Below are 9,473 nucleotides of genomic sequence, written 5' to 3'. Positions count from 1 at the left end.
TGGGCAACGCCCTCTTCATGACTCACCCTCATTACATCTGGTCTCACAGCCCAGTTGGCTGGTAATGTGCCGGTTTCCTATGCCAGCCAAATCTTCATGACCGCTGGGTTCACCTGAACTCTGAGTGTCTGTGTTTGGCACATGGTGAGAACGAGATAAAGGCCTGTTGACAAACTCGGCCTTATAATCCTACCTTTTTCCTTCCAAGTCCCACCTCCCGGAAATCAGTGTTTTTGTTGCATGATATTTATGAGCAGCAACAACTTGTCAAGGTGACCTGACATCAATACCACCTCCTTGTTTGCCTATAGCAGAAACGCTGCATAAATATTAAAGGTCAACAGCAAGGCAACATTTTGATTTTTCTTCGGCTGAAACCAGTTTTTTTGCTTTGTTTTGGTTTTGTTAATCCTCACCTGAGGATATTTTTTCAATTGATCCTTTTTAGAGAGAGTGCAAGGGAGGGGGGAGAGAGAGAGAAACATCTACACAAGAGAAACACATCAGTCGGTTGCCTCCTGCACCTGCCCCAACAGGGGCTGGGGATGGAACCTGCAACCCAGGTACGTGCCCTTGACCGGGAATCAAACTTGTGACCCTTCGGTGGGCAGGGTGATGCTCTAACCACTGAACACACCACCAGGGCCAGTTAAAACCAGTTTTGTTTAACAGGTAGATCAAGGAAAGAATTGGATGTGAGGGATAATAAAAATATGAGAAGAACTTATAAAGCCCACTGGAGACATGAAGTTAGTTAATTTAGCAATCTTATTTTGTTTAAATCCTTTGTGACTGTATCTCTTTTTAAGTTCTCACTGGAGGATATGTTTTTATTGATTTGAGAGAGAGAGAGGGGGATAAATCGATGTGAAACATTGGATTGCCTCCCGCACGCCTGGATGTGCCCCAACTAGGGATCGAACCCACAACCTAGGTATGTGCCCTAACTGGGAACTGAACTGCAACCTTCTGGTGTACGGGACGATGCTCCAACCACCTGAGCCACCTGGCCAGGTACAACCACATCTTTGGAAGCCGGGCTGTGGCAGGCGCGGGCGCGGGCGCTGGCGGGTGTTCAGGGGAGTGCCTCCTGGGCGTTCTCTGAGTCAGGCCTGAGGAGGGGCAGGGAGATGGAGCCTTTCTTAAAAAGTGGGGCTCACCAGACGTTACAAGGTACTGCTAACCCCCTGGTGGTAGAACTGGTGTTCCCCTGAGGGGGCAGAGGCAGGCGGCCCTGGGTGGACAGCAGCCCGCTAGCACCACCCACCCCCACCCTGCCATGGGTGCCCCGCTTGGGCCTCCGCCTGTGGCCAGCTGGCCAGCCACCTCTCCTCTGTCCCTGAAATAACGGAAAAGAGGGCTATGGGAAGTTCTTCCCTTAGGAAGTTAAAAATCACCAAATTGTAGGCATTGGCATTTTAACTGTCAACCCAATTCCTGCTGCTCCGGACCTCAGCCCACATGCCCTGGGGCCTGCTGCCAGCTCAGAGCCCACCGCAGGGACAGAGGTCTGTGGTGGAAGTCACGGCTCTGCCCCCTCTATCTTCAAACAGTCCCCCCACTGTACCCCCCAAACGATCAGAGGTTACCATACACTCCCCGGGGAATACCCGCGGTGGCTGTGAGACCTGCAACAGCGGAGAGGCTCATACGACGTGGGAAAAGCCCTCTCCGCACCCCCAACCGCACACGCCTGACCCACAAGCTCTGAGACTTGAGCTTTTCACCCCCAAGCTCACCCCCAAGCAGCCCTGCTGCCCCGCCCCGCCAGGCCCCTGGGTGGCTCGGCGAGGGTTTCCCTCAGCTCAGCTGCCAGCAAAGAGGCCGCTTTGGAGACAGGCATGCCTCCCTCGCTGCCCGTGCGTGGCCTGCGCGGAGAAGCCGCTGTCCCTCCGGATAACGCGGGGCACTGTGGAGCTGAGAAGACAAGCAGCTCCGACGTCCAGGAAACAGTGTCTGGCTGGACCTGAAGCACCACCCGCAGGAACTCCCTGTAAGAAACGCCCCCTCGGTTCTCCGGCAGGAAGCGTGTGCCCTAGGTTTGCCAGAAATTCAAATACGACATCAAGAAATGGACTTTTAGGGGCCTGAATTTTACATTTCTTCCCAAGTAATTTAATTGAAAGTAACTGCTTTTGTGAGACCGCGCAGGTCGGAAGAAAATGCTGCGCTGGGATCTGAGTTCTGGTTCAGAAAAGCCGGTGTGGTGCCCATGGTGAGAGTGGCCCCTTCCCCGTGGGAGGAGCCGAACCAAACCCTGAGGCAGGCCAGACGGTGCCCAGGCGCCCGGACCCCGTTCTCTCGCCAAGCCGGTGGCCAACCTGTCCATGAACGGGGCTGCTTGAAGCTGTTTTTTATAAGAAATATTTGTACAGTGCAGTGACTATAACTAGGAAACGAACAAAAGCCCTTGGCTAAAGGGAAAAAGAAAAACCTGCCGAGACCTTAAAACTCTGCACTGTTCCAACCTGGAGCAATGAAACCCCAAACCTGCCGAGACGGGGAGCCTCAGGCTGCTCCGCCCGGTTCTGTGCGGGCTTTGCTCCGGGCCTAACTGTGTCCGAGGCATCTTAGCAACACATCGCAAGCAGAGAGGCTGTGAAAGAGAAGCCGGGGCCGTGGGGAAGGGCGAGGGTCCCCTCACACTCCTGTCCGGCGGGTCCGTGAGAAGGGCGGCTTGGGGACGCGTGCGGTTTGCTGCTGGTCCAACTCTTGGCGTCCGGAGACTGAAGGTCCGTCCTCATGAACAGACAGGCGGGCTCTGACACTCCGCGGTGTCACCAGGAGAAACAGCTGGACTAGGGTGCGTCCTTGAGCAACAAGGATGTCTAGATTTGTTTCGTAAATTTGCTCATCGTGATTCCGTGTTGGGATTACTCTTAAAATGCATGTTTCTTGGGAGGTTAACTTGATGTCATCCCAGGTGAGTCGGGGCACGTGTCCCAGATCTGCGCTGCGCGGGCCACCACGCCTTCTGTAAGCTCCCGCGCCTTCCTCATCCCACCCGAGGCTGGCGGAGAGCACTGGGCTGGACCGGTGAAGCCTGAAGCGAGGTGCTCGTCCGGTGTCGGCCGGCGAGGGGGTGATCCGATCTTCTAGAAAAAAGCACGCAGAACCCTTCCGATTTGACACCCACTGGCTGTCACGCTGGGATGATTGCCAGGCTGGCCTCCCGGGTGCCACCTCCCCACGTGCCTCAGTGGCTGCCAAGCAAATAAGTCACAGGCCTCAGGGACAGAGCCTTCAGTGTTCGGTGGTCACAGAAGCGTGTGACACCTTCTGTCACGCTCTGTGACCGTGGGGACGATGCCTGTCCGGCACAGCCTGCCAGCAGCCCGTGGCGACGCTCTGGGTGGTCAGTCTCAGAGGAGGGACAAAAGGCGAGGCTTTCTCTCAGGAACCTTCAGAAAGAGGCCTTTTAACAGGAAGTAGATTAAGAGACAGGAAAATACAGAGTGGGCCATGCAGCAGCAACTCGTGCCCACGTCGGCAAGAAGCGCGCCTGTGGGGGTTAGTACGCATCCTAAGTGAGGAGCACAAAGGTATTTAAAAATGCCAGCATCGCCCGGCACAGACAGCACGTGGCTCTTCAGACACATGTTCACGATGCACCATGAACCCTGGGCTGCCTCCTCTGCAAACAGCCAGGCTTGTCGGGGCCATGGTCAGTGGCCAGCTTTGGGCGGGGTTTGGCTGCCACCAGGTCACCTGGGAACCAAGGCTGTTCTCAAAGCCTCACCAGGGGGGAACTTTGCAACTTACCCCTGAGCCCCCACCTGAGCTTGGAAAGCGCTGCCATTCTTCCAAAACAGACGCTGACAGAAGAATACAAAACAAGGAAGGTGATCGTAAATCAAATCACCGAAGAGGTGACCCCCAACGGCCCCTTTGTAAAAAATCAGGTTTTGTTCTCATCATACATGTCCAAGGAAGGCTCGAGTGTGGAGAATTCACTTTCGTACACCAGGCTCCGAGGGGACAGAGAGCTGCGCTGAAAGAAGTGACCACCTGGAGAAGGGACAAGAAGGACAGATCACTAGGTCATCAGGCCTCTACTCCCCACACTTCCCACGTGGCTTGGAGGAAAGAAGGCGAATTATCTTCAAAGCATCACATCGTCTCAAATATGTGTCTATATTTTGGGTTCTTGTCATGAGAAAAGTGCAAAGAACTCAGGCGCCCCTCAATTTAAGCCGCTTTAAGCAGGCCAATTCCAACGTTTGGGTCCTCAGAAGATGACCCGCTGGAGCTCTTCAGAGCAAAAGCTGCCTGGTGCGCTCAAACCTGAAGACTCTGACCGAGGGCCCGCGATCACATGGGAAATCCCGTGTCTCCTGTCTGAGCCCGGGGTCGGGGCACACAGAGCCGCTCCACCACCAGGCAGACGGAGCCTGTGACTCTGAGGCTCTGGTAGTGCCCTGCAAGTTCTTATTTATATTAAAGTTATACCTGAACACGGTTCAGACAGTTCCTCCCACATGTGCTAAGACCAGTAATCTGCGACGCCCTTCCTCAGAGACAGCCACTTGGAGCCGACTCGTGGCATACTTCCCCCCGTGTCCCTAAACAGCATGTTTCCAGCCTTAGACTTTACCTGCTGAACCCCCACTGTGGAGGACTCCCCCATCTAGCCCTTACACAGCCACACATCTCCCTGTTGCCTCCGCATAATTATATTTCAAAGAAAATTCAATGTTTACATTATTTGACTATTTGTGCTATTCAGAACTAAGCCATGCTTGCATTTCCTTTTCTGAATAACTGTGTTTCGTGTTACAGTTTTATTGGGGTATAATTGACATATAACAAAATGCACATATTTAAAGTGTGTAATTTCCCCTAACCAGTTTGGTTCAGTGGATAGAGCGTCGACCTGCGGACTGAAAGGTCCCAGGTTCGATTCCGGTCAAGGGCATGTACCTTGGTTGCGGGTACATCCCCAGTGGGAGGTGTGCAGGAGGCAGCTGATCAATGTTTCTCTCTCATTGATGTTTCCAACTCTCTATCCCTCTCCCTTCCTCTCTGTAAAAAATCAATCAATAAAATATATTTTAAAGTGTGAAATTTGATGAGTCTTGACCTATGTACACGTCCCTGAAACGATCGCTAAAATCAAGACAGCAAGAAAAACATCACCCCCAAAACTTCCTGGTGACTCATAATTCTTCCTTTCTCTCCACCCTAGTCGTACCCCCAGGTAAATGTAGGTGAGTTTTGTATCTTTCTAGAATTTTACGTAAGTGGAGTCGTATAGTAATTTATTGGCTGTTACAAATAAAGCTGCTATGAACGTGTGTGTGCGTCTGACTGCCACTGCCCTCGGTGGGTTTCTAGGAGCGAAAGGCTGAATAGACGTAAGTCGACGTTTCTAAAGCGGGTGAACTACTGAGCAACTGCCAGCTGTGTGAGTTCTACCTCCCAACACGCACACAGTCAGTGTTTTACGTGTTAGCCATGGAAGGAGTGCAGTAGCATCTCACTGTGGCGTAATTTGCATTTTCCCTGATTTCTGGCATTTTTCATGTGCTTATATACCAATTGTATATATTTTGTGAAGCATTTTGTTCAAATCTTCTGCCCATTTAAAAAATTGGGTTGTCTTCCTATTATTGAGTTGTAAGAGTTTTTTTAAAAAAATATTTTGGACACAGTTCCTCTGTCAGATATACATGTTTTGCAAGTATTTTCTCCCAGTTTGTGGCTTGCCTTTTTATTTTCTTAACAATGCCCTTTGAAGAGCCAAAGTTTGAAATTTTAATAAAATCTGATTTATTGATTTTTCCTTCTATAGTGGATGCTTCTGTAGCAGGATAAAGAAATCTTTGGAAAACCCAAGGCCATTAAGATTTTCATCCTATGTGTTCATCTAGAACTTTTACAGTTTTAGTTCTTACATTTAGGTAAACCACTTCAAATACATTTTTGTATATGGTGAGAAATAAAGGTTGAAGTTCATCTTTCTGCCTATGGATATGTTCAACAGTTCCAGCATCGTTTGTTCAAAGAATTAGCCTTTCCCCATTGAATTGCCCTGAGACCCTAGTTGAAAATCTATTGCTCTTACAGGTATGGGTTTTTCTGGGCACTATTTTGTTCCAGCAATGCGTTTGCCTAACTCTACTACAGCTTTAATTGTTAAAGTTATCCATCTTGTCATTGGTTTCCTAAATGTACTTAAAGTTATTTTAAAGTCCATGTCGGATATTTCCAATATTTGGCTTGTGGATCTATTTCTGTTCTTTGTTTTTCCTCTTTTTGGTCATTTAGTTTTCTGGTATGCCTGTGTTTTTGTTGTTGTTGTTAACCCTTACCTGAGGATATTTTTCCATTGATTTTTAGAGAGAGTAGAAGGGAGGGGGAGAGACACAAAAAGAGAAATATCAGTGTGAGAGAGAGACATCGATTGGCTGCCTCCTGCACTGGGGATCGAGCCCACAACCTGCACTGGAAATCAAGCCCACATCCAGGGCATGTGCCCCAACCAGGAATCGAACCGTGACCTCCTGGTTCATAGGTTGATGCTCAACAACTGAGCTACACTGGCTGGGCTATGCCCGGTATTTTTTATTTTATTGTATTATTCTTTCTTTAAAAAATATTTTTATTGATTTCAGAGAGGAACGGAGAGAGAGAGATAGAAATATCAAAAATGAGAGAGAATCATTGATTGGCAGCCTCCTGCGTGCCCTCAACTGGGGATCCAACCTACAACCTGGGCATGTGCCCTTGACCAGAATCAAACCTGGGACTTTTCAGTCTGCAGGCCTACGCCCTATCCACTGAGCCAAACCAGTTAGGGCTGTATTATTCTTTCTTTATTAAAGTGTACTTGACATACAATATGATATTATTTTTAGGTGTACAATACAGTGATTCTACCCTTATATACCTTACAATATGATCATGGTAAGCCTATTATCATCTGTTACCATACAAAGTTATATTATATTTACTTGTTTTATTTATTTTTGTTATTTTTCCATTGATTTTAGATAGAGTAGAAGAGCGGGAGGAAGAGAGACATTGATTGGTTGCCTCCCGCACAGGTGCCAGGAATCCAACCTGTAACCCAGGTATGTGCTCTTGACTGGGAATTGAACCCAAGACCCTTCAGTGTGCTGGCTGAGGCTCTAACCATTGAGTACAACAGCCAGGGCCAAAGTTATGACATTATTGATTACATTCCCTGTGCTGTACATTATATCCTGTGACATTACTTTATAACTGGAAGTTTGTACCTCTTAATCCCCTTCACTTTTTTCACCCCTTCCCCTCTTTTACCCCTTCCCCACTCCCTCCTTTGGCAACCATCAGTTTGTTCTTCGTATATATAAGTCTGTTTGTCCATTTGTTTTCTTAGATTCAACATACAAGTGAGACCATATGGTATTTGCCTCTGAGTTATTTCATTTAGCATAATACAAGGTAGGTCCATCCATGCTATCACAAATGGCAATATTTCATTCTTTTTTTATTGCTGAATAATATTCCACTGTATCCTATATAATCCTATATAATAAAAGCCTAATATGCAAATCAACTGAAAGGCAGAATGACTGGTCCCTATGATGCGCACTGACCACCAGGGGGAAGACACTCAACATAGGAGCTATCCCCAGCCCACAGGCCTCAGGCCAGCCAAGGAGGGTGCCAGTGGGGTCCCCCGATCGCTCCACCGGTTGCCCCACAGAGGAAGGCGACTGGTGGCAGCAGCAAGTGGTAGGGCTGGCAAGCAGGCAGCACTAGGCTGGCCAAGGCAGGTGCCAGCGGGGGTCCCCCGATCACACGGCTGTTCGCCCCACAGATTGGCCCTGATTGCCATCCAGGCCTAGGGACCCTACCGGTGCACGAATTTTGTGCACTTGGCCTCTAGTATATATATATATAAAACCCTAATATGCAAACAGAACGAATGGTGGAACAACGGTACAACTGGTCACTATGATGTGCTCTGACCACCAGGGGGCATGTACGGAACATGGCAGGCATTGGCAGCAAGCAGCAGAGCGTGAACATGGTGGGTATCGGCCGTGGTGGGATGGTGGAGCAGGTGAGTGGAGGCACCAGAACAAGGTGGGGCGCCGGTTGCTGTCACTGGGGAAAGCCTCTGGTGGTTACTGAAAACTCTTTTCTCCCATGTGCCGCGGTCCTGCCCAGTGCTCACACCCGCTGCCGGCGCTGGAGCCACCGCTTGCACCACTGCTGGCGCCTGGCGCTGGCCCCGATCACCCTGAGGGCTTCCAGCAGACAGGGGACTGGGGACTGCAGTGGGAGGGGCCAGGCAGGGGCGTGGAGGATGGGCTGAGACCCACTCCTATGCCCACTGCAGCCTCGCAGCCCACAGTTCCTTTCAAGGTGCACGAATTCATGCACTGGGTCCTAGACTATAATAATATGCCTGGTATTTTGATGGATTGCTAGACATTGCATGTGAAAAATGTGGAGATAAATGGAGGCTGCTGATGGTGGTGTCTTCCACAGGTTTCTTATTGCCTTAAGAAGGAATATATCCCTTTTAGGATATGGCATGTCACTTGAATCCAATTAGAAGTTAAGCAGAGGCAGAGTTGGGCTGGTCAGATTCTGGTTCACCCTCAGCTGCGGGTGCAGACGCTGGGGAGTCCAGTGGAAAGCCTCGGGTGTTGTTCAGGGCCCGTTCTCCTCGGTGGGCCCTGAGCACCCCAGTTCGTCTCACAGGCACACTAAGACTGCCGGGCTCTCCTCACCTCTGTGGCTTTCACCCACATGTAGCCACTTCACAGTGTTTGTTCATGACAGCAAATGCCTGAAATGCCCCGTGTTGAACTTTTCTTTTCTGGGCTCTTAGTACCTAAGGTCCTCACTGCATTTATAGCTCTTCAATGGCTTAAAATCAAATATTCAAAAAAAGGCTTTTCCCTATTTTCTGTTTTTGCTGGTATGCTGGTTCCACTACAACAAGCTAGAATGACATTTCTAGAAGCAGAAACCTAATCAACTAGGGGCCCGGTGCACGAAATTCGTGCACTGGGTGTGGGGCGGGGGGGAGTGTCCCTCAGCCCAGCCTGCCCCCTCTCACATACTGGGAGCCCTCAGGCGTTGACCCCCATCACCCTCCAATCGCAGGATCAGCCCCTTGCCCAGGCCTGACGCCTCTGGCCTAGGCGTCCGGCCCGGGCAGCAGGGACCCGCAGTGGCAGCAGGTGGCGCTGCGATCGTGCAGGCTCCGCCCCTGCCCCTGCAGGACGCCTCTGACTGAGGCGTCCGGCCCGGGCAGCGGGGACCCACAGCTGCAGCGCCCCGCGATCGTGGGCTTCGCTTTAGGCCCAGGCAAGGGACCCCTAGCTCCTGGGACTGCCAGCTTCGACCGTGCCCAGCTCCCATCGCTGGCTCCACCCCTACTTCCTGCTATCACTGGCCAGGGCGGCAAAGGCGCCTGATTCTCCGGTCATGGCTGGGGGGTGGGTTTCCGATCACTGTCAGTGGCAGGGGGC

At 50.7% G+C, this 9,473-nt stretch overlaps 1 protein-coding gene across 3 annotated transcripts in view; it reads right to left on the bottom strand.

Annotated features, from left to right (window-relative positions):
* Nucleotides 1-1,900: 1,900 nt before the first annotated feature.
* Nucleotides 1,901-9,473, bottom strand: part of RNF130 (ring finger protein 130) — a 144,892-nt gene continuing 137,319 nt past the window's right edge. Inside the window, exon 8 of one of the 3 annotated variants that reach the window (XM_059695683.1) lies at nt 1,901-4,008. In XM_059695683.1, the coding sequence (XP_059551666.1) occupies nt 3,951-4,008 (58 nt within the window). In that variant the 3' untranslated portion in view covers nt 1,901-3,950. The remainder of the gene's footprint in view (nt 4,009-9,473) is intronic. The other 2 variants (XM_059695679.1, XM_059695684.1) reach the window with 2 other exon arrangements.

Source organism: Myotis daubentonii, chromosome 5, assembly GCF_963259705.1.
Source record: "Myotis daubentonii chromosome 5, mMyoDau2.1, whole genome shotgun sequence".
Classification (NCBI taxonomy): domain Eukaryota; kingdom Metazoa; phylum Chordata; class Mammalia; order Chiroptera; family Vespertilionidae; genus Myotis; species Myotis daubentonii.
Note: the sequence above shows the minus strand (reverse complement) of the source record. Positions and strands in the feature narration are given on the sequence as shown.